Raw genomic sequence first — 23,348 nt, forward strand, 5'->3', positions numbered from 1 at the left:
TCCAACTCTTGGTTTCGTCGCAGGTCGTGATCTCACAGTTCATGAGTTTGAGCCCGGCATTGGGCTCTGCTCTGACAGCCTGGAGCCTGCTTGGGATTCTCTCTCTCTCTCTCTCTCTCTCTCTCTCTCTGCCACTCCCCTGCTCACTCTCTTTCTCTCAAACAAAAAAAAATAATAAATAAACTTTTAAAAATTTAAAAAAGAGGCACCTGGGTGGTTCAGTTGGTTAAATGTCCAACCTTGGCTCATGTCATGAACTCATGGTTCATGAGTTTGAGCCCCGTGTCAGGCTCTGTGCCAACAGCTCAGAACCTAGAGCCTGCTTCGGATTCTGTGCCTGCCTCATTGCCCCTCCCCCAGTCACGCTCTGTTTCTCTCTCTCTCTCTCTCTCTCTCTCTCAAAAAAAAAGAAAGAAAATTAAAAAAAAATTTTTAATTAAAAAAAAAAAAAGAGGGGCATTCACTTTCAAATATCCCCTCTCTGCAAAGAGAGCTTTCATACTATTCTTCCTTTCTAATTTTATATTGTAATAAACTTTTGCCTGCTGCTCAAAAACAAAACAAAACAAAACAAAAAACCCCACCAATTTCATTCATTAGGATTCTACCTCATGACTTAATTATCTCCCAAAGGCCCCACCTTTGGAATAACTATGACAATGCAGATTAGGATCTCAACACATGAATTTGGGGCAGGGTAGGGGGTGGCAGGGACACACGAATCCAATCTATAGCAGCAGGAAAGCCAAATCTAAATCTAGAATGTGTATCTACTCCTGTGAGGACCAATCACCACTCCCTCCCTGATGGAAAGGATCCAGTATGTGGTAGAATGATTGCAAAAATGACTCTGATACTCCCCCTCTCTGTATGTGTACCCTCTGAAATCCATCGTTGAAGCTGCTTCCATTAAGAGATGGAATCTCTGGGGGTGCCTGGGTGGCTCAGTCAATTAAGCATCCCCAGGCCTTTTGTTTGATTTTGGAACCCTACCATTGCCATGAGAATAAGTGCACTCAAGTCTGCTGAATAATGAGTGACCAGATGGAACAAGCCAAGCCGACCCCGCTGAGGCCATCTTAGACCAGCCCACCCCAGCTGATCCACCATCTGACTACAGATGCATGAGGGAGCCCAACCAAGACCAGAAGAATTGGCCAATCTGTAGTTTTGTGAGCAAAACCTTATATGATTATAACCTTAAGGCGCTAAGTTCGGGGGTCAGGAGGTTGTCATGTGGTCAGACAGTCCCTAAGATGCTAAGTTGATTTGACACATAGGTTCAGTTGGTAAGGAGACAAGCCCAAATGGATCTAGATAGTTTATTATTCACATGATAGCAGGTAGCATGAATTTCATGTTTTCATTGGTTCCCTTTGCTCCCCAAGCACCATGGAGGTGATGCAGGTAAATGTCATGCACACAAGAGATCTGCAACACAGATGAAGAACACGGAGCTTAGGAAACCCTCAATCTTAAAAGAGGAATGCTAGCAAACCTGCCCTCTGGAGAGAGACTTTATCATACTGGTCAGAAAACAAATCTGCCTTCCAACTCAGTGGGAGACATTTTTTTTTTTTAATCATCCTGAGATAGCTCCAGGATTGGACGGTGATACCAGCTTCATTAACTTTATTACTATTATTTATTTATACTTTCATAATGTAAGTATATCTCCTTACCCCTAAGAAGTTTTGCAAACATCGTCAAAGGTGTCAATGCCATTTGCTTAGAAATGTCAGTGTTGCTTCCAACAGTTTGTTACAGAGCAGTCTAGCTAACTGATTTACAGTGCAATCAACCTATCACCAAGAAGTGCCTAGTCTCCTCACTCTCCCCCTCCCCAGGAATAATACTGTATCAGGAGCTCAGTGTTGGTATCTGCTGTTGGACATCCATCAGGAGCCAGACTGGCTTTGGTAAGAGGAAATCTATATTGTAGAGCCCATTCATAGCCATCATGGCCACCTTTTTCATGATTCTATTTAGCAAGCACTTGGGAGCTGGAAAAAGAGGCTGACTGACATCCAGAGGTTAGATGGTCGAGTCCATTTATTTTTTGAGAGCCTCTTCTAGAATGGGTGCCCTCTAGTGGCCATTTGTAAGAAACAAAAATATTTTCCCCACTCGAAGAGGTCCATCCACACACGGACTCCCCAGGCTTTGTTATCGTGGATCTTTCATTCTAGTACTTCCCAAGTCTTTGGACAACCAGGAAGGGGCTTGGGCATGCTGTACCTAGGGATCAGATTTTGAGGACACTGAACAGAGCAGAAATGGATGGGGAGGGGAGGGGAGGAGAGGATGGGATAATAAATAGAGGATTAAAAAAAAAAAAAAAAAGTCCTCTAGGAGAACAATGTAGACCTGAAAACCAGGCTAGAGCTATGAACTCGGGTGCCTCCATGAGGGCAATCTCACAGGGTTCAGTCTTTATGTTTTCCTTCGGATCATAATGACAGTTATATTTACCATTCAGTTTTAAGTTTTCCTCCTTTGACTCTAATTTTCTTTAGTTAATCCCAATAGATCAGAAAAGTATCATATACCCCTACATATGGCCAGAGATCATTTTTTGAACATTATTAATGTGCTTTACTATTTTGCTTCTCCTGTTAGGAAACAAGAAAGGGGGAGATGGTATTATTGGGTAGGCAACTAAGAGTTTCCACTTAATTTATGTACTTTTAATTAATATATTTTTGGATATTTCTTTTTTTCATAGTCCTGTAAACCCCACCACCATAAATCCTTTTTTGGAGCACAAATTAAATTAAATTGCATTGAATTAAATGAGTATTCTCCTCCCCAATAATTTTAAGCCTCTATAAATATAATTTTAATTGCTGTATAACATTGCATTATATACATGTAATACAATACGCTTGACTTATTTCCCATTGTTTTGCTTTTATAATTTAAGTGGGATAAAAATAGTATGTTATCTTAACTGTATTATGGATTGGGATTGGGGAGGGAATGTTGAAATTGCCTTTGTTTAATAAAATAATTTGGTAAATCGTTCAGGAAGAGAGTGAGATCCTATGGGCACGCATGCAGACTACAGCCAAAGCAATAAAAGAGGCAGCTAAACTGGAACATGGTCTTCTCCTGGTAAATGACAAGAACACAAGAGGGCTGATGGAAACTTGGCATGCTTCTAAAGCCTGAATTTGGGATTGGCACGGTCACTTCCATGCATATTCCATTGGCCAGATTAGGTCATGAAGCCAAGCATGAAGTCAGTGGGGTGGGGAAGATTACTCCCACCTACAGAGAAGCATGGCAAGAACAGAGAGGGAAGAAAAAATAGGAAACAAACACAATCTACTAGTGAAAAGTTCCTAGTGATGGGGGTGACTGAGACTTTTTAAGAACAGATGTGTCGAATACTCTCAGTTTGAAGTTATTTGCATTTCTGTCTTGTAAACTACCTCCATTTTATTTGCCTGCATTCGCCACAGTCTGCTACGTTCACAAATAGCTTGTGGAAGCAGCATTTGTAAAAATTAAGAAAAAGGTAGGAGTGTTCAACCTGGGTGAGCATTGTGTAGAACAGCAACAACAAGCTGAAGACATCTAGATGATCCATGAATCCAGCAGAAGCAGAGAACCAGAACTGACCATAAGAAAACAAACCCTCCGGGAATATGCAGAAATCTTCAGGAGGACATTGACCTTTTCAGAATTCACAAAATTGAGATTTTAAGCAATCCTATTTAGTTCTTATGGAAAAGAGTATCTCCTGGGAATCTAATCTCATAAATGTAATTACTGACCAAAGAGTATAAACTTTTTTTTTCAGGTTCTTGATAAATAATGAAATGGTTCATGATAAAAAGTTCAAATATTCAGGATTTTTCCACTTAAAATTGTCAGCCATATTAAATACCAAAAGGAAAACATGGGGAAATTTTTGAAAATAAGAAAAAATGACCATTTTGAGCAATTATGTTTAAATTTAAACTCCCTGATAGTAGTAATTCCTTAGACCCTGAAAATTAACCTTGATCTTGAGGACAGATGGTCACCATAGCAGGGTCGACCAGGAGAGGAAGGGGGTCGTCTCTCCCAGACTTGGACTTGGAAAAGGTTGAATGTCTACCCATGTCCTCCTTAGAGTTCCGTTACTGTCAGGTTGAGAAGCAGAGCCTGAAACAGAGACTCTGTGCAAGTGGTATATTGAGGATGTGCTCTCAGGGGAAAGGGAGTGAGAGAAGTAGGATACAGCAGAAGAAGAATCCTAATTAAGAACGTGGCATCAAGGGGCGCCTGGGTGGCTCAGTCGGTTAAGCGTCCGACTTCGGCTCAGGTCATGATCTCACGATTTGTGAGTTCGAGCCCCGCATCAGGCTCTGTGCTGACAGCTCAGAGCCTGGAGCCTGCTTCGGAGTCTGTGTCTCCCCTTCTCTCTGCCCCTCCCATGCTCATGCTCTGTTTCTCAATAATAAATAAATGTTAAAAACAAACAAACAAACAGAATGTGGCCTCAAATGAGGACTGACTTCACCTGATCCCACAAGGAGGCCCAGAACAGGAACTGCACCAGAATTGATTCCTCCTTTGAGGTAAGGGCTCAGTCTTCTCTATCTCTACACAAGCAAGATGGCAATTCTTTTCCAGAGCAGATCTCAAAATTAGGGTGCATCAGAGTCACCTGGAGGGCTTATTAAAACAGACTGTTGGGCCAACTCTGTTTCTGATTCAGTAGGTCTGAGGTGGGGGCCAGAGAATTTGTATTTCTAAGAAGCTCCCAGGTATTGCTGATGCTGCTAGTCTAGGGACCACACTTTTGAGAATCACTGCTCTAGAGAAAACAGCTGTGAAGCTGCAGTAGTCAACACAGCATTTGGAAAAGGGAGATCTGAGTGACGTCTACCATAGGTATGAACTTGGCATCTTCCTCGTGAAGGCACATAACAGGGCTAGAGGATTAGACCACAAGCTGAGGCTGAGTAGATTGTATTTTCAGATCATATTATCTAGGTCAGTGGTATCCTGTTATTTTCCTGTTATCATCCCACATCTCCAGCCAAAGCATTGTCGAAACATTCCAACTCACCTCAGCCTTGTTCTGGACTTGACTGGAAACGTCTGGCAGGTAGGTGAGGCTTTAAAGAGGAAGCAGCTGCACCTCACGAGGCAAGCACAGTGGAGTCAGTTGCAGTGAGCACAAAATTCTCAGCAGGGGGATAGGCAATTATTAGGGGGCAAGCCTCCTAGACCACCTTAGAAACTGTTTGATGTTTGTTTATGAAATTAAAGGAAGATGGCTTTTTGAAAACTTTTTTTTAATGTTTATTTATTTTTGAGAGAGAGAGAGAGAGAGAGAGAGAGAGAGAGAGCACCAGCAGGGGAGGGGCAAAAAGAGAGGGAGACACAGAATCTGGAGCAGGCTCCAGGCTCTGAGCTGTCAACACAGAGCCCGAAGTGGGGCTTGAAACTCATGGACTGTGAGATCATGACCTGAGCTCAAGTCCGATGCTTAGCGACCGTGCCACCGAGGCTCCCCTGGAAGATGGCTTTTGAAGGCAACTTTCAATTTCCTAAGTCCCGCCAGAACCCATAACACACTGCCTCTGCCCCTGGCCCCTGGGGATCACCACCAGATGAAGAGGAATGTATAAAAGTAATTGAAATACTTGGCCCGTAATGTTCTCTCGGAGTAGTGTTCATAGTATACCTGGTACCCCTGGGCTGCAATGTCCATCTTCACGCAGTCCAGGAGGTCCTTGACCTGCGGGGATGCCTTCCAAGGTCCAAACTTGACAACCGACTTCTTTTCAAAGTCGAAGACACGCAGGGCCTCTGCGCACTGGGCTGCGTCTTCTTCAGTGCGCACCACGCACACCAGCACTGTGGAACTGCGTGCCGCCACGGCCTCGGCGCGTGCCAAGCGCACCATGAGCTCCAGGTTCTCGCTGTAGGCGGGCACCCGCAGCAGGAACTGCTTCCGAGCCACCTGCTCACCAAAGATCTGCGGCGTGTCCTCCAAGAGCTTGACCAAAGGCTTGATTTCGTAAAACTGCGCCTCACGGTACACCTCCGGGATGTGCTGTGTGGGCAGCTGCTCGCTGCGCAGGTAGTCCAGGACGGGTCCGAAATAGGTGCCGGGGCGATCGATGAAGAAGCGGCCTTCTGCATCCAGGCAGGCCTTAGTGGAGCTGGAGAACATCTCTGCCAGCTTTGAGCCCGGGACTTTTCTCAGGGTGCTCACGGTGGTGGTGTACAACTCGCCTCCTACGTTAAGCTCCACGACGGGAGATACCTGAGGGCACAAGAGGCTGAGTGAAACCAACAGCGCCACCTCCAGGGAGCTCGTGGCTTATTTTCATTGACAGAATACTAAAGGATATTAGTCCAAGACGCTGCTAGGGAAGCAAGTCCCAGTGACAATGCTCACAAAGTCTGTGGCCTTGGGCAAGGCTTTTTTCCTCCCTGGGCCCATTTCCTCATTTCTAAAATGGGGATATGGAGGTGTTGTGAAGTCAGAAGTTCCCAAGGTGGGATGCTCAGATCTAAGATCTAGCCTCAGAGAGGCTAAGAAACCATACATGTATTCATTGCACACAGGAAGCATTTCTTGGGTACTTACTACATGTCCACACCCCATGGTGGGCGTTGGGGATACAAATTCTTTTATTTATTTATTTTAGAGAGAGTTCACGAGTGAGGGAGAGGGGCAGTGGGAGAGAAAGAGAATCCCAAGCAGGCTCCATGCTCAGCACGGAGCCCAACGCAGGGCTCGTTCCCATGACCTGAGCTGAAATCAAGAGTCAACACTCAACAGACTGAGCCACCCAGGCGCCACCCAGGGAATATAAAATCTTATTTAATGTAGGTCAGAAGTTCCTATTAGCGGTTGGCATGACTTTGATTAATTAACTAAGGGAATTTGTTTGATAGATGTGTTTCAGAATGTGGGCCGGTGGGGGTTAAATAACAGGAATATTCTTGGTGCTGAAAAGGTCAGTAACACTGGATACAATGGCTATAAAATTGCCTCATAAACTGTAAAGTGTGGTGTCAATGGAAGTTAGGTTTAGCTGGTCAATGGAATTTTTAGAGGCCTCTTCTCAATGCCAAACCTTGAGATGAGCACTAAGGATGTGGTTAAGATGCACATGGTACCTGCCTCGGGATGCCCACAGGCAAGCAGAGGGGGACGTGGAAACAGACAGAGTCAGGATGCGTTTAGGGAATACTAAGTGCTGCCAACAGACCTAACAAAAATACCAGATTATTATATGTGAGGTGATAGACTAATTGTTATCCTTACAAACCAGCTTCCTGAATAACTCTGCTTATTTAAAATTCATTCACTCAGTGCACCTGGGTCGCTCAGTTGGTTAAGCCTCCAACTTCGGCTCAGGTCATGATCTCACGGTTCATGGGTTTAAGCCCCACATCGGGCTCTGTGCTCACAGCTCGGATCCCCTGTCCCCCCTCTCTGCCCCTCCCCCACTGGCGCATGCCCTCACGTGTATGCACACACAGATATGTGCGTTCTCTCTCTCAAAAATAAGTAAACATTAAAAATAATAATAAAGGGGCGCCTGGGTGGCTCAGTCGGTTAAACGTCTGACTTCAGCTCAGGTCACGATCTCATGGTCCGTGAGTTCGAGCCCCGCATCGGGCTCTGGGCTGATGGCTCGGAGCCTGGAGCCTGCTTCCGATTCTGTGTCTCCCTCTCTCTCTCTGCTCCTCCCCCGTTCATGCTCTGTCTCTCTCTGTCTCAAAAATAAATTAAAAAAAAAACGTTAAAAAAATTTAAAAATAATAATAATAATAAAGTACAGGGCTCCTGGATGGCTCAGTCAGTAAAGCATCCAACTCTTGATTTTGGCTCAGGTCATGATCTCACGGTTTGTGAGTCTGAGCTCTGAGTCTGGGATTGTGATGGTGCTTGGGATTGTCTCTCTCTCCCTCTCTCTGCCCCTCCCTCCTTCTCTCTCTCTCTCTCAAAATAAATAAATAAACGTAAAAAAATAATAAAATTAAATTCACACACTTGGTCACTAAAATACGGATGTGCCAGATACCTGGTGCACAGTGAGGAACAAGCAGGACAGTCTCTCCCCTCATAGTCTAGTGACTGTGCAAAGTGCTTTACATTCAATTCCTAACTCAGTCTTCACAGTGCTCCTGTGAAGAATGCATTAAATCCCCATTTTACAGATGAAGAAACTAAGAATTAAGGAGCTGAAGCAAATTGCCTAAATCAACTTGCTATTAGGTGATGATCTCAGAACTTAAACTCAGGGCCAATTTACCCCAAAGCATGTGCTCTTAGTCATTACATCAATTAGTGTTCAACCTTTAAATACCTCCACTCTTCACTCCCTTAATTACTCAGTCATTCGAAAAAGGTAGAGGGGGCCCTGGGTGGCTCAGTCTGTTGAGCAACCAAGTCTTGATTTCAGCTCAGGTTATGATCTCATGGTTCATGCGTTCGAGCCCCACATTGGGCTCTGTGTTGACAGTGCCCAGCCTGCTTGGGATTCTCTCTCTCAGCCTCTCTCTGTTCCTCCCCTGCTTGTGCTGTCTCTCAAAATAAATAAATAAGCTTAAAAAAATAAAAAAAGGTAGAGAGGACCTCTTACATTCAAGCCTCCTCCTGAGCAGATGAATAGGACACAGTCCCTGCCCTCGAGGAGTTCACAGAGGAGAGAGGGAAACAGACTGCTGAAATGTGCAGGTGCTGAGAGGGGAGACTCAAAGGCTCTCCGCGTGGATGTGCGCTGGAGGTTGTCAGGGAAGGTTTCCTAGGCGGTGTGATGCTGCAGCCGCAGAAAAGATGGGTGCAGCGTCAGAGGGAAAGCTGCATTTCCACCCAGAGATTGTGCCACAGGTCTTTGCGGAGCCAGGAGTAGTGACAGGATTCAGGAATGTCCTTGGTTCTCATGTAGGTGTGACTTCATCCTCAACTTGTCTGTGGGCTCTACCCCTAAGATTAAAGTACTGGACTAAAGAGAGCCAGAGGCAGCCAAACTAATGGGGGAAGAACTGAGTTGCCATGGCAACAGCTCTTACCAGGGGACAGCTTTGCCGGCTGGAGTGGAGAAGGGAGACGGAGTGGATGCATTCTGACAGCAGCCAAACAATACAGCCAGGAGAAAAATAAACCCAGAACCTGTGACTTCCTCTTTCTCCCATAAACCTCATGGCCCCTTGGCAAGGATGTTTGGTTAACCCTGAGGTGGCTCTGTGAAGCAGGCAGTTAAACGCAAAGTTGCAGACTTTAACCCTTGAATGGATCCATGTGCTTCATCATCACTCCTGTACCACTGAAAGCTCACAGGTGCTCTGGAGGTCCCCCTATGAGGTCAGAAAGATGGGTCACATAGCTGGGAAGTGAAGTCAGAGCTGCAATCAAACCCCTGTAAGTCTGACTCCAGTACAGAATGGGTGTCCTACTCCTCCCGACATCCAGTCCCACTGCTGCCAGTAATTAGCGATGTGCCTGGGGCAGCTCACTTTCTTCTGTAGGCCTAAGCCTAGTCATCTATGAAATAGGGAGGCAAAATGGACGAAGAGAACTCTAAGCCTCTCCAGCTCTGAAAGTCTAATAAGTCCAATCACTTCAAATGTTGTTTCTGAAGCTCATTTCCAGATGCTTCACAAAACAGCTTCCTGCCCTGATATCCTCAGCCCCATTTGTTTACCAAATAAGACCTTGGTCTTGTTCCCGAACTTCTTAGTTCTGTCCCTTGTTTCCCTCCTTTTTTCCCCAAACTCTCCCAGTTTCTTTGGAAATCCAAGACCTCCTACCTCATCCACAAATACTACAGTATGTTTCTAGCAGATAAAGACTTCTTTTCCGCCCCTCTTCTGGACCATCTGCCCATTTTTTGTGGCCCCTCTGCCCCACCTTTTCTACCAATCACCCTGAAGGAGCATTCCCGGGTAAGAAAGACTGTCTCAGGCTCAGCCTGTCTCCTAAAGCCAGTCTTTAGGAGCCCTTGCTCCAGAGCTGGCCCTCCCTAAGGGCACTGGGACGAATCAGACCTAGCTTTCACCCAGTTGTAGTCTAAAGGGTCCCTACACACCTGCAAAACCCCCTGCCAAACATTCATACATTTCCTAAGGTCACCCTTAGTAGAGTCAATGGAGGGACATCTCCATTCACATGTCCCTCAAGTCCCTCAAATCTCTCCCCACTCCACAACCTTGACCTTTTCCATTGTCCCCCATCTCAATCATCTGAGCCAGAAATCCAGGTTGTAATCTAGCAGTCTGCTCCAGTCCTTAATCTCTTCCCAGACAAATAATCAGTAACCAAGTCCTGGTGATTCTAAATCCTGGTCAATTCCCCGGCCCTCTGCCCTCTTGATTGCCCTCCCCCAATCTAATCTCTAGCACCAGAGCAATTTTTCTGAAATGCAAATCTGATCTGGTTAATCTGCATTAAACACTTGGGTGAGGGGCACCTGGGTGACTCAATCCGTTGAACATCAGAGTCTTGATTTAGCCTCAGGTCATGATCCCAGGGTCCGTGGGATCCAGCTCTGAGACAGGTTCCATGCTCAGCGTGGAGCCTGCTCGACATTCTCTCTCTCTCTCTCTCTCTCTCTCTCTCTCTCTCTCTGCCCCTCTCCTCTGCTCTTTCTTTCTAATAAAAAATTAAAAAGTAAAAAATAAATAAAACAAACCCTTGGGTAACCTTGCATTCCCTTCCAGATAAACTCTAGACTCTTTCATGAGGTTTACAAGGCCCTTTGCAGCCGTGGCAATCAGCTACCAGAACCTCTCTCCCCCACCCATCCAGAACAGGCTGGTCCCCATGGCCCCCAAGATTTCACTCATTTGCCGCCCACATTCCCTTTACTTAGCCCACTCATCCTTCAAGTTAATTGCTCCAGGAATCTTTCTAGATGGGTTGTCTCCTTGTGATCCTACAGGGCCCTGTACTTCTGTCGTCATGGTAGTTAACTCTTATAATTCCATTCGTTCATCTGTATTCCCAATTAAGCTGCAAGGTTCCTAAGAGCTGACTATCCCAGATTCATCTTTATGTCACCAGTACCTGTTACAGGGCTCAGCACACCAGGATGCTCGATAAATGGCTGTTCAATTGACTGGAGCTTACCTGCTGCACTGATTTATAAGAGTGCCTGGTATTCTGATAAAAGCCAATCTTTCCCTACCTGGCATCATGCCCCGTGCTGGCTCCCCCTCTTGCTCAGTAATTCATGCAGACATTTATTGAGCACCTAGGGCGGCCCTACCACTGAGCTGGTGACTGTGTCAACCACAGTGATGTCACCATTGCCCTATGGGAAAGAGCCACAGTCTCCCCACTGCTGGATCTGCTTTGTCTTCCTACAAGTTTTCAGGATGGCACCTAGCCACCGGAAATTACAATGTTCTGCTCCTGAAGTGCGCTGGGCCTTTTCCTGATCCCACCCCCACCCCTTCTCCTCCCCAGCAAACTCCCCTCAACCAAGCCCTGGGAGGAGGCAGGCAAGCTGGAGGACTCAAGATCCAGCCAGTGGGCAGGGGCAGGCTGGAGAGGATGGGGATGTGCTGGGTAAGGCCGCCTTTAGTTGGGTCGTCTGCTCCCAAACACGGGAGGAGAAGGGCAAAGGAAGAAGGGTGCACTAGGACGAGCCTGGAGACCAAGAGGAGACACGCAGAAAACAGCCAAAAACAAAGACTGAGCACAGAAGACCAACAAAAGCACCCACTCAGGAAAGAGGTCAAAGAGGAGCGGCTGGACTGAGCCGGAAGGGGACGGGGCACCTTGCGCCTAAGGAGAGCGATCAAAGCCAGAACCAGCTAGAAGAGAAGAGCGCGAGCCAGAGGCCCGCCAGAAGCAAGGGAACTCAGACCCCGACAAAGGGGCGCACGGGGGGTCACTGGAAGGAGCGAAAGAAGGCAGAGGCGCGGGGACAGGGGAATAAGCCGCCCTCCCACCCGCCCCTGCTGCGCACTCACCACCGGCGGGCCCGCGGGGGGCGAGGCCCGGTGGAGCCGCAGGGAGCGGGGCCCCGAGGGAAGGCTCATCTTCCCGTTCCCGCAGGCGGCTGGGCGCCCAGCCCTGCCACGTGCCAGGTACTTGTGGCTGGCTGGCGGAAGTGCACCTTTGCTCCACGCCCCCCAGGTGGGGCAAAGTGCGTCCAGGGTGTGGTTAGAGCCGGGGGTTGACTTGGGCTCCGACAGGCTTGCCGTGAGTCCCTAGTCTGGTCACTGACCCTCTCTGGGAGGGGCTTCCCAGACAGCCAAACGGCGGAAGCGGAGGGAACTGACATTGACAGCAGGAGACTTTCTACTCTCTACAATCCTACGGTGGTGAAGGATAAACAACACCTATTTTACAAACGACGAAAGTGGGCTCCAAGAGATACTGGTGGCCAGTGTGGGATATTTATCCACTTCAGGTCAGCTGCTAAAAGTGCAAAGCATGACCAACGATGAAAAGAGCTAAAATAACTGTTGTGTGAGTTATTTTGCTTGTTAAAACAAACCCCTAAGGAGCCGGGGCGTAACTCCTCACTCCTGAAGTATGGTCTGTGCATGCATAGTGACTTTCTTCCAAAGAGGATAGTGTGCAAAGGAAAAAAAGAGAAAACTGATAAACCCTATTTCAGCCAGGTAATCAAGGTCAACATCAAGACTCATATTTTGATGACAGTAAGTACACTTGATGTGATGTGATGGAAATAGCACTTTATCTCTGTGATCGTCTGCTCAACCCCATAATCCCAATCTAATCATGAAACAAAACAAAACAAAACAAAACATCAAACAAATTCTGAGGCACTTGGGTAGCTCAGTCGGTTAAGCACCGACTTAGGCTCAGGTCATGATCTCACAGCTGGTGGGTTAGAGCTTCACATCAGGCTCTGCACTAACAGTGCCTGGGATTGTCTCTCTCCCTCTCTCTGCCCCGCCCTGCTTGCTCTCTCTCTCTCTCTCAAAATAAAGAAATAAACTTAAAAAAATTCCGATAGAGGGGCATCCCATGATATACCTGACCAATAATTCTCAAAACAAGAATTGTCATTAAAAACAAGGAAAATCTGAGAAATTGTCACAACCAAGAAACATGGCAACTAAATGTAATGTAATGTGGAATTCTAGATGGCATCCTGGAAAAGAAAATAGACATTAGGTAAAAACTGAGGAAATATGAATAAGCCATTGGCTTTAGTTAATAATAGTGTATCAGTGTTGGCTCATTAACAGTAACAAGTGTACCATACAAATGAAGTATGTTAAGAATAGGGGAAGGGATGCCTGGCTGGCTCAGTCCGTAGAGCATGCAACTCTTGATCTTGGGCCTGTAGATTTGAGCCCCATGTTGGGTGTAGAGATTACTTAAAAATAGAAGCTTAAAAAAAAATAGAGGAAACTGAGTGTGCTTCTTCTCAGTTTCTCTGCACATCTAAAACTGTTCTAAAAAATAAAGTAAAAAAGACTGACTAACATACAACCACTATGGGAAACAGTACAGAGTTCATAATCTTTGTGTTGGTGGAAGGTCTTGCCCCAATACTGATGGCTGCTGACTGGTCTGGGTGGTGGTTGCTGAAGCCTGGCGTGGTTTTGGCAATGTCTTAAAATAAAACAACAATGAAGTTGCCATATCCATTGACCCTTCCTTTCATGAATGATTTCTCTGTAGCATGCAATGCTGTTCAATAGCATTTTACCCTCAGAACTTTTTTCAGAATTGGAATCAATCCGCTCCAACCCTGTAGCTGTTTTAACAACTAAGTTTATATAATTTTCTACATTTGTCGTTGTCATTTCAACAATCTTCACAGCATCTTCACCAGCAGTAGATTCCACCTCGAGAAACGAACTGCGTTGCTCATCCACAAGAAGTAACTCCTCATCCATTCAAGTTTTATCCTGAGATTACAGCAAGTCGGGCACACCCTCAAGCTCTACTTCTAATTCTAGTTCTTTTGTGGTTTCCACCAGATCTGCAGTTACTTTCCTCCACGGAGGTCTTGAATCCCTCAAATTTACCTATGAGGGCTGGAATCAACTTTTTTTTTTTCCCCAAGTTTTATTTATTTTTGAAAGAGAGAGCACGAGTTGGGGAGAGGCAGAGAGAGAGGGAGACACAGAATCCGAAGCAGGCTCCAGGCTCCGAGCTATCAGCACAGAGCCTGATGTGGGGCTCGAACTCACAGACCTTGAGATCATGACCTGAGCTGAAGCCAGACACCCAACCGACTGAGCCACCCAGGCGCCCCTGGAATCAACATCTAAACTCCTGTTCATGTTGAAATTGTGACCTCTTCCTATGAATCATGAATGTTCTTCATGGCATCTAGAAGGGTGAATCCTTTCCAAAAGGTTTTCAAATGACTTTGCCCAGATCCATCAGAGGAATCACTCTCTATGGCAGCTATAGCCTTATGAAATGTATTTATTTCCTTTCTTTTTTTTTTGAAAAAAATTTTAAAAGATTTTTTTTAATTTTTAAGTAATTTCTACTCCTAACCTGGGGCTTGAGAACTTAAACCTCAGGAACCCGCCTCTGCTAGCTTCAGACTTTTCTTCCGCAGCTTCCTCACCTCTCTCAGCCTTTGTAGAATTGAAGAGAGTTAGGGCCTTGCTCTGGATTAGGCTTTGGTGTGAGGGAATGTTGTGGCTGGTTTGATTTCTATCCAGACCACCCAAACTTTCCCCACCTTGCAATAAGTCTGTTTCCTTTCATACCATTCGTGTGTTCACTGGAATAGCACTTTTAAGTTCCTTCAAGAAATTTTTCTTGGTATACACACCTTGGCTGTTGGGTGTAAGAAACCTAGCTTTTGGCCTGTCTCAGTTTTCGACAAGTTTCTTCGTGAAACTTAATCATTTCTAGCTTTGATTTAAAGTGAGAAATGTGTGGGGCACCTGGGTGGCTCAGTCAGTAAAGCAGCCGACTTCGGCTCGGGTCATGATCTCACGGTTCGTGAGTTCGAACCCTGCATCGGGCCCTTTGCTGACAGCTCAGAGCCTGGAGCCTGCTTCAGATTCTCTCTCTCTCTCTCTCTGACCCTCCCCTGCTCACACTCTGTCTCTGTCTCTGTCTCTCTCTCAAGAATAAATAAAAAACATTAAAAATAAATAAAGTGAGAAATGTGTAATTCTTCCTTTGACCTGAACAACTAGAGGCCAGTATAGGGTTATTCACTGGCCTAATTTCAATGCTGTTGTGTCTCAGGGAATCGGGAGGCCCAAGGAGAGGGAGAGAAGGGGGGGAATGGCTGGTCAGTGGAGCACTCAGAACACACACAACATTTATTGATTAAATGTGCCATCTTAGATGGGCATGGTTCATGGCACCCCAAGACAATTACAGTAGGAACATCAAAGATCACTGATCACAGACCACTATAGCAAATATAGTCATAGTGTAAAAGTGAAATATTGCAAGAATATGACAGAGAGACACAAAGTGAGTGAATGTTGTTGGAAAAATGGCGCTGACACACTTGCTTGAGGCAGGATTGCCACAAATGTTCAGTTTGTAAAAAAAAAACAACAACAAAAAAACCACGCAGTATCTGTGAAGCACAATAAAGTGAAGTGCAATAAAAAAGAGGTATGCCTGTATTTTAAGGAGAGAAAGTAGGAGACAAAGACTGGGATACTCACAGGGTAGAATGTCAGATCAGAGACTATAAAAGGGTAAATTATAAAACAATTCTCCACTCAAAGAAGAATGCTGTACCTGCTTCATTCCCTGGTTCTGGGGAGGGAAAAGTCTTCCCCGAAAAGGTCTGATTATAGGCTAAAGCTCAAATGGATCTGGGGCCCAAATATTCACTTGTTTAATGGTCAAAAGCAGCAATATCAGCGAGGAATTTAATTTAAATGGACCTGGAATGGTAAAGCCCTCGGATGCCTGACAAAGAAAATGAAAACCCATCCTGGAGGAAAGTCCACAGTCACACCAAGCTTGAAAGAACCCACACAGTCCAACAAATACACACTCACAGTCTAAAGCCTCAAACTACAGAAGTAAATAAAGAGCCATGAGCAAGAGTCAACAGATTCACAAGCACCTCAGATATTGAGGTAATAGGATATAAAATATAAAATAAGTGTTTAATGGGCTATGAGCCACCTGGGTGGCTCAGTTGGTTGGGCATCCAACTCTGTTTCAGCTCAGGTCATGACCTCATGGTCGTGAGTTCGAGCCCAGAATCAGGCTCTACATTGGGTGTGGAGTCTGCTTGGTATCCTTTCTCTCTCTCTCTCTCTCTCTCTCTCTCTCTCTCTCTCTCTCTGTCTCACACACACACACACACACACAAAATAAAAAAATAAACAAAAAATACAATAAATGTTTAATGGACTTAAATAAATATAAGTGTTATCTAAAAGATGAGTGAAGAGCAAAAATTTATAATCAAAGGGGCACTTCGGTGCTGTCAAGAGTTGGCTAAGCGTCTGACTCTTGATTTCACCTCAGGTCGTGGTCTCACAGTTCATAAGAGTTTGAGCCCCTCATCCGGCTCTGCATTGACAGCATGGAGACTGCTTGAGATTATCTCTCTCCCTCTCTCCCTGCCTCTCTCTTTCTCTCAAAATAAACTTAAAAAAAAGATACGATCAAGGCAGATTTGGGGGTACCTGGGTGTCCCAGTTGGTTGAGCATCCGAATCTCATGATCTCAGGGTCGTGGGATGAAGCCCGTGTCAGGGGCTCTTTGCTGAGCATGGGGCCTGCTTAAGATACTCTCTCTCTCTCTCTCTCTCTCTCTCTCTCGCTCCCTTCCCTCTGCCCCTACTGGCTCTCTGTCTCTATTTCTAAAATAAAAATTAAAAAATTACCCAAGCAGATTTGAGAAAAGCCAAATAGAACTTCTAAAAATTAAAAATAAAATAACTAAAGTTACCAAAATTTAGTAGGGGTTGAGAAAATGCAATCAAGGAGCAATGCTGTGGTATTTCTAATCTGTCATTTTGGCAAATATTAAGAAGAATAACAATATGCCAGAGGTGGTAAGGATACAGGGAAAAAGTTCCTTAAGCTTTGCTGATTGGAAAGAGGTGCCCACCATTTGATCCAATAGTCCCACTTTTGAGAAACTATCCAATAGAAATAAAAACTGCTCTGTAAGAATATGAACAAATACGTTTATCACTGTTTTGTTTGTGGTGGCAACAATTAGAAATTTAGAGGTATGGTTGAATAAACCATGATTTTTTATTTGTCAATGTCTTGGAATACTATATACCTATTAACAAGAATGAGGCAGATCTTGGAACCGAATAGAAAACTCAGAAACAAACCCACAATTATATGATCAATTAATCTTCAACAAAGGAAGAATGAATACAAAATGGGAAAAAGAGTCTCTTTAACAAATGGCGTTGGGAACACTGGACAGCTACATGCAAAAGAATGAAACTCAACCACATTCTTACACCATAGGCAAAAAACTCAAAATGGATGGAAGACCAACGTGAGATCTAAAACCATAAAAATCGGGGTGCCTGGGTGGCTCAGTCGGTTAAGCGGCCGACTTTGGCTCAGGTCATGATCTCACGGTCCGTGAGTTCAAGCCCCGCGTCGGGCTCTGTGCTGCCAGCTCAGAGCCTGGAGCCTGTTTCAGATTCTGTGTCTCCCTCTCTCTGACCCTCCCCTGTTCATGCTCTGTCTCTCCCTGTCTCAAAAATAAATAAAATGTTAAAAAAAATTAATTAAAAAAAATAAATAAAACCATAAAAATCCTTAAAGGGGGGGCACCTGGATGGCTCAGTCGGTTAAGCGGTTAAGCATCTGACTTCGGCTCAGGTCATGATCTCATGGTTCATGAGTTCGAGCCCCATGTTGGGCTCTGTGCTGACAGCTCAGAGCCTGGAGCCTGCTTCAGATTCTGTGTCTCCCTCTCTCTCTGCCCCTCCCCCATTCATGCTCTGTCTCTCTCTGTCTCTCTCAACAATAAACATTGAAAAATAAATAAATTATAATAAAAATTTAAAAAAATAAAAAAGACCCCCAGAGAGTCTTCCTACTACCATTTGAGGACACAATGAGAAGACAGCTGTCTATGAACCAGGAAGTGAGCTCTCACCAGACACCAAATCTACCAGCACCGTGATCTTGTACTTCCTAACCTTCAGAACTATGAAAAAGAAATGTTTGTTGTTTAACAGCCACGAAGTTTATGGCATTTTGGGTATAACAGCCCAAATGGACTAAGTCACTGGGCATAGTATATACCTTGAACATTAGGATTCTGCAAATGGGATCGAGCACGGGGAGGCTGCTGTGATCTCCTCAAGGCAAGCTTCCCTGCCCACCGCGTCTGGCTGGAGAGCCTCCCACAGGCTCTGCACAGCCCCTGTGCCCACTCACCCTTGCATGGTTCAACTTGTCCCTGCAGGCTGATCAGATGCATGAGCCAGAGCGATTCCATGGGGAAGCTGAGTTCTGAAGGGTCATTACCCCAGAAAGGAGGGCTAGACACTCAGGGAGACAGTGGGCACTTCTCACATGACCAAGCAGCCTGGGCTTTTCGCTTCATTTCCTGTTTCTTCCCCAGTCCGGGCTTCCCTGAAATACAACCAGCAAGTCAATGCCTTCCTGCCTTTATTTATGCTGTTCAGAATACCTTTCCCCATAGCTCTCTGGAAAACAATTTTCAAGTCCCAACTCAAATGGACCTCATCTTCCTTTTATATCCATTAGTACATTTGACCCTCACCATTCAAAATTGGAACTAGCATTCCCTACACTTTAAGTATGAGGACCCTGAGGATCTCAGAGACGAAGCGGCTCTTTCAGATTCCTCCATCCCTGGGAGACAAGAGATCAGGGCTCTAGTTCTGGTTCTGCCATTCGTGTGTCACCTTCGGCAGGTCTCTGCTTCCCTCTGGGACTTCATTCTCCATTATAACATGGTGGGTGTTGGGATGTTGCCTGAGATGCTTTTTGCAATCCTGTCTTGTTTGATGCTATGGCAACAAAAGAATTCAAACAGCCCCTTGGTGTTGCCTATGACTGGATCTTGTTTCCCTTTGGCCTGATTCCAAGAGCAAGCACTGCTTCCCTCTGCCCTCCTCCCACTCATCCCTCTCTTTGTTCTTCCTGAGACAAAGCTGCCAGCCCCTCTCCTCTCCAGGCGGCCGGGCTTTGAGCCAGCCAGCCAAGTGGCAGCTGGGACTCAGATGAAAGGGTCCTTAGAGGGTTGCCTGTGGCCAAGTGCCCAGCCCAGCCCAGCCCAGGTCTGGCAGCCCTGGGCCCAGCTGTCCCACAAGGCATCCTGCCACCAGTTCCACACAAGGCGCCCTTTGTGGGCCCGGCAGCAGGGGGAGACCCCTGCCAACCCATGAGGACCCTCTTCCCTTCCCTCTGCTCCACACCCACTTGAGAAATATGCAGGTCCTTAGAGAATGGTCCAGGGCTGGGTCAGGCCGGCCCGACTTTGGGCCAGGCACCTTGGAGAGCTTTGTCCTATTTAATCTTCAGAACAACACTGGTAGCAGGTAGAGCTATTCCCTTTCAGAGAGGAAGGACACAGGTACCTGAGCGCCTACTGTGTGTTGATCATGGTGCCAGGCACTGGGAAAAGAGTAGTGAACCAGAGGACAAGAGCCAGCTGCAGGGGCTCACTGTCAGCAGGGACATAGACTGATAAAGAACCACACAAAGAAGTATCTGATTACGCAGGGTGATCAGTGCTCTGAGGGGAAAGACCAAAGAATCATGAGAGCATACAGATCATAGGGAGCTTATTAGGGGGGAGCAAGGGCAGTGAAGTCTTCCTGGGGTGAGGTCTGAAGGGTGAGGGGAAGGACGGTGTGTAGTGAAGGGTTCACAGGTCCCTGAGCCCCTGGGGCAGGAGGGAGGTGCTGAGTTAGAGGAGGAACTAAAAGAAGGAGGTCAGACAGGAGTAAAGAGGGGTGTCCCTTTTTAATCACCTTTGGCTAAGACAGCCTGTCAATGCAAAGGCCACATTATAAACCCCAAAGTAGTGCCTCAATGAATCAACTACATAGTCAATCAACGTTGATCCCATCCCCCTAGGGAGTGGGGCCCCCCCCCCCCCCAGCTCTGCCTGGGGAATTTTATTTAGAAGCAAGCCTCCTTGGGATGCCTGGGTGGTTCAGTCCGTTAAGTGTCTGACTCTTGATTTTGGCTCAGGTCATGATCTCATGGTCGTGAGATGATCTCATGGTTCGGATCATGAGATCGAGCCCCAAGTTGGGCTCAGCATGGAGCTTGGATCTATTTCGGATTCTCTCTCTCTTCTTTCTCTCTGCCCCTCTCCTGCTCTCTCTCTCTCTCTCAAAATAAATAAATAGGTAAACTTAAAAAAAAAGAAGCAAGTCTCCTTAACTCTGGGAGCCTCACTTTCTTCACCTCAAAAATGGGCGTTGTGATGCTCCTACAGGGTTTCCAGGAGTCAATGTACAGTCAATGCCAGGCACAGGGCAGGCACTGCCCATCCCTGGAGACCGGTATAGGGAGGAAGCATAGCTGGGCTTCCATTTGAAGCCCTCCCTCTGACTTACCCCAGACCCAAGCTCCTCTCTGGAGGGAGGAGGCAGCCAGAGCTTCTGGGTAGATGTTAGAATTTGCTCAGCTTGGCCTTGACTGCAGGGACACGGAGCATGGCTGGAGGCCAAGTGTGCCCATAGTTCACCAATTCATGGGCCTTTTAACCCTTGCAATGATGCCCCTTGCAAGGGGCAGGCATCGAGATACCCAGAGTGGGAGATGGTAATAAAAGGTAAACTTTGTTTCATACGCATTATCTCACTTATCTTCATGGCAACTCTGTAAGGAAGACTAAGGGAAGACTGAAATCATCTCCATTTTCCAAGTGAGGAAATTGAAATTTAGAAAGGCTGTTTTTCTACGTTCAGATCAAATCCAGAGCCTGGCTCCAGAGCCTGTTGTGTTGATCACTCCCTGCCCTGCCAGGCCAGGGCACAGAGCCAGCACTGCCTGACTCCCAACCCCTCCCTCTTTCCTCCATAGCCTCTTTTAGAACCCATAGTGGTCTAGCCTGAATTTACCAGCAGGTCCCTGTCATACCCAAGACTTCCGTTTCCTCATTCACATAATGCAAAGTGGACAACTAGGGTTGATGATGCTTAAGATCCCTTCTAACATTATCACTCCTGGTTCCTTCTGGTGAAAGTGATGTCAGGATGAACTCTTTAAAGGGTGTCATTTCCACTCTTAGAGTTAGCCTCTAGAGCACAGGTGTTGACACTATGTGTGTACAAAGATGTTCTTTGCAGCATTGTTTATAAAAATTTTTTAAATGTTTTTATTTATTTTTGAGACAGAGAGAGACAGAGCATGAGCAGGGGACAGTCAGAGAGAGAGGGAGACACAGAATCCGAAGCAGGCTCCAGGCTCTGTGCTGACAGCTCAGAGCCCGACGCAGGGCTCGAACCCATGGACTGTGAGATCATGACCTGAGCTGAAGTCAGACGCTTAACCGACTGAGCCACCCAGGCGCCCCTGCAGCATTGTTTATAGAAGAAAAAGACTAGAATAGAAACATCCTAAATGTCCATCACTTGGGGACTAGTTGAATAAATTAGAATACATCCATATTCTAGATTACTCTACATGCACTACAAAAAATGATGCAGACCTCTATGCAGTAATATAGAAAGGTCTTCAAAATAGTAATACAATGATAATATATTATACGTATACACACTTCTGCATTTGCACTGATAATTTCCAGAAGGACATACAGGAGACTTGACCATCATTACCTCTGGAGAGAAGAGCAGGAGTCATCCACGGGAGGAAAATTACTTTTCATTGTATATTCTTTCATACTGTCTTAATTTCTTATAATATATATATCTGTCTTCTGTCCCCTCTCACCTTACTTCCTTCTTTCATTCTTTCCTTCCTTCCTTTCTCCAAACATTCTCTAGGGGTATTTCTTGCTTCTTTTTTAAAGAACAAGTCCTGTAGGGGCACCTGGCTGGCTCAGTTGGTGGGGGGTGTGGACTCTTGATATTAGGGCTGTGAGTTTGAGCCCCAGGTTGGATGTAGAGATTACTTAAATAAATAAAATAAAACTTAAAAAACAAAACAAAACAGAAACAAGTCCTATAGAGGACAGATCATGTGACCTGGGTTTAAGTCCTGGTCTTGACATCACTTACATGGTCTTGTGCAATGCCCTTCTTCTCACTGGGACTCAGTTTTGCTACCTGTAAAATAAGGTCCCTGGGCTAGGCAATCTTCAGGTCCCTTCAACGCAGAGGTAGGACTGAAGGGCCCTGAGTGATCCACATTCCCCCAAATGGCCATAGTGAAGCATGTAATACCAATCCCTGTCACCTGAGTTTATGGAAGGTAAGCACTCAGACATAAACTGTAGTGGAGATGTGTAACATTTCCACCTGGCTTCTACTCACCATCCTTTCTTGCAAAGGACTGGTTGTCCTCTGGGGACCAACCCCTCCTTTACTGCCACCATATTGCCACTACATGTATCTTGAGAATGAAGTTGACATATGAAGGAAAGTAGAATTGAGAGATGATAACAAACTTGTTTCTAGCTATCATTTGAGCACTGATCAAACTATTCCTATGGCCCTATCCCTGGAATGTCCAATTAGGTACCAAAGGTATTCCCTTTTGACTTAGGCCATTTTACATCGGATATATCTGTCACTTATATTATAAAGATATATCTATCACTTATATCCACGTATATATCTAGTGGATATGGACCCTGTGCTTTATCTTTGCCATTTGTTTCTACAGATCTATTTCACCCTTCCTCCGCTCTCTACCCTGGAGGCCGATCTTCAGGGGTTACATCTACACAGCCTCCCTGCCTCTGGCTTTCATCTTTGCTTGTCCCATGGGGGGCCTACCAGGATATCAGAGGATAAGGGGAGGCTGAGGTCAGAGTGCTTATTCCCTCGGCTCCCTCCCTGCCCAGCTCCTATAAGTCAGCTACTCCCTTGTTCTGAAGGTCCCAGCTCCTGTCAGGTGCCGAGTCCACCCAGCTATTCTCTTGGGTTCTGGTAATTGTTCTCTTCCTCGCTCTCTGCAGCCCCCCCTCCTATTAATAGCCCTAGGGGATGCTCTATTCCTTGATGCTGCCATGCCTTTATAAAGAGTGTCATTATTAAACTCTCCACAAATATGTAGCTTGAGTGAGCCTGGGTGTGTCCTGCCTGTAGGTGTTCTTGACTCTGTGTGTGTGTGTGCGTGTGTGCGTGTGTGTGCATTGTCTCTGCTATCACTTGACAATTAATCACGACCTGGGACAGGAAGGGAACTGACTTCACTGGGTATCCACCATGTGCCAGGCGCCATGCAGGGCACTTTCTATACACGATTGGGTCTCATCCTCACAATTCTGTGAGCTAGGCATTTTTAGCTACACCTGACTGAAGATA

The 23,348-nt window shown here is 45.9% G+C and overlaps 1 protein-coding gene across 3 annotated transcripts; it reads right to left on the reverse strand.

Annotated features, from left to right (window-relative positions):
- Nucleotides 1-5,380: 5,380 nt before the first annotated feature.
- On the reverse strand, nucleotides 5,381-18,498 carry KCTD14 (potassium channel tetramerization domain containing 14). Of its 3 annotated transcripts, XM_040489464.1 has the most exons (3): nucleotides 11,938-12,050; nucleotides 9,034-9,318; nucleotides 5,381-6,268 (listed from the first exon to the last, which is right to left on the reverse strand). In XM_040489464.1, the coding sequence occupies exons 2-3, from the start codon at nucleotides 9,163-9,165 to the stop codon at nucleotides 5,600-5,602; spliced, it is 801 nt and encodes a 266-aa protein (XP_040345398.1). In that variant the 5' UTR covers nucleotides 9,166-9,318; nucleotides 11,938-12,050; the 3' UTR covers nucleotides 5,381-5,599. The 3 variants fall into 3 exon arrangements, 2 of the variants coding, with proteins under 2 accessions (XP_040345398.1, XP_040345399.1); XM_040489465.1 differs by lacking the exon at nucleotides 9,034-9,318 and having other exon boundaries at nucleotides 11,938-12,167; XR_005794718.1 differs by lacking the exons at nucleotides 9,034-9,318; nucleotides 11,938-12,050 and adding an exon at nucleotides 18,313-18,498 and having other exon boundaries at nucleotides 6,160-6,268.
- Nucleotides 18,499-23,348: the final 4,850 nt, after the last annotated feature.

Source organism: Herpailurus yagouaroundi, unplaced genomic scaffold, assembly GCF_014898765.1.
Source record: "Herpailurus yagouaroundi ecotype Mexico unplaced genomic scaffold, PumYag 180, whole genome shotgun sequence".
Lineage (NCBI taxonomy): Eukaryota > Metazoa > Chordata > Mammalia > Carnivora > Felidae > Herpailurus > Herpailurus yagouaroundi.

Bases quoted from the DNA above. Each gene is read 5' to 3' on its own strand.
- KCTD14 (XM_040489464.1), bottom strand. From the start codon at position 9,165: ATGAGGTTTATGGGAGAAAGAGGAAGTCACAGGTTCTGGGTTTATTTT. The intron at 6,269-9,033 runs GTAAGAGCTGTT...TTGTGCCCTCAG, and splicing joins GCCGGCAAAGCTGTCCCCTG to GTATCTCCCGTCGTGGAGCT.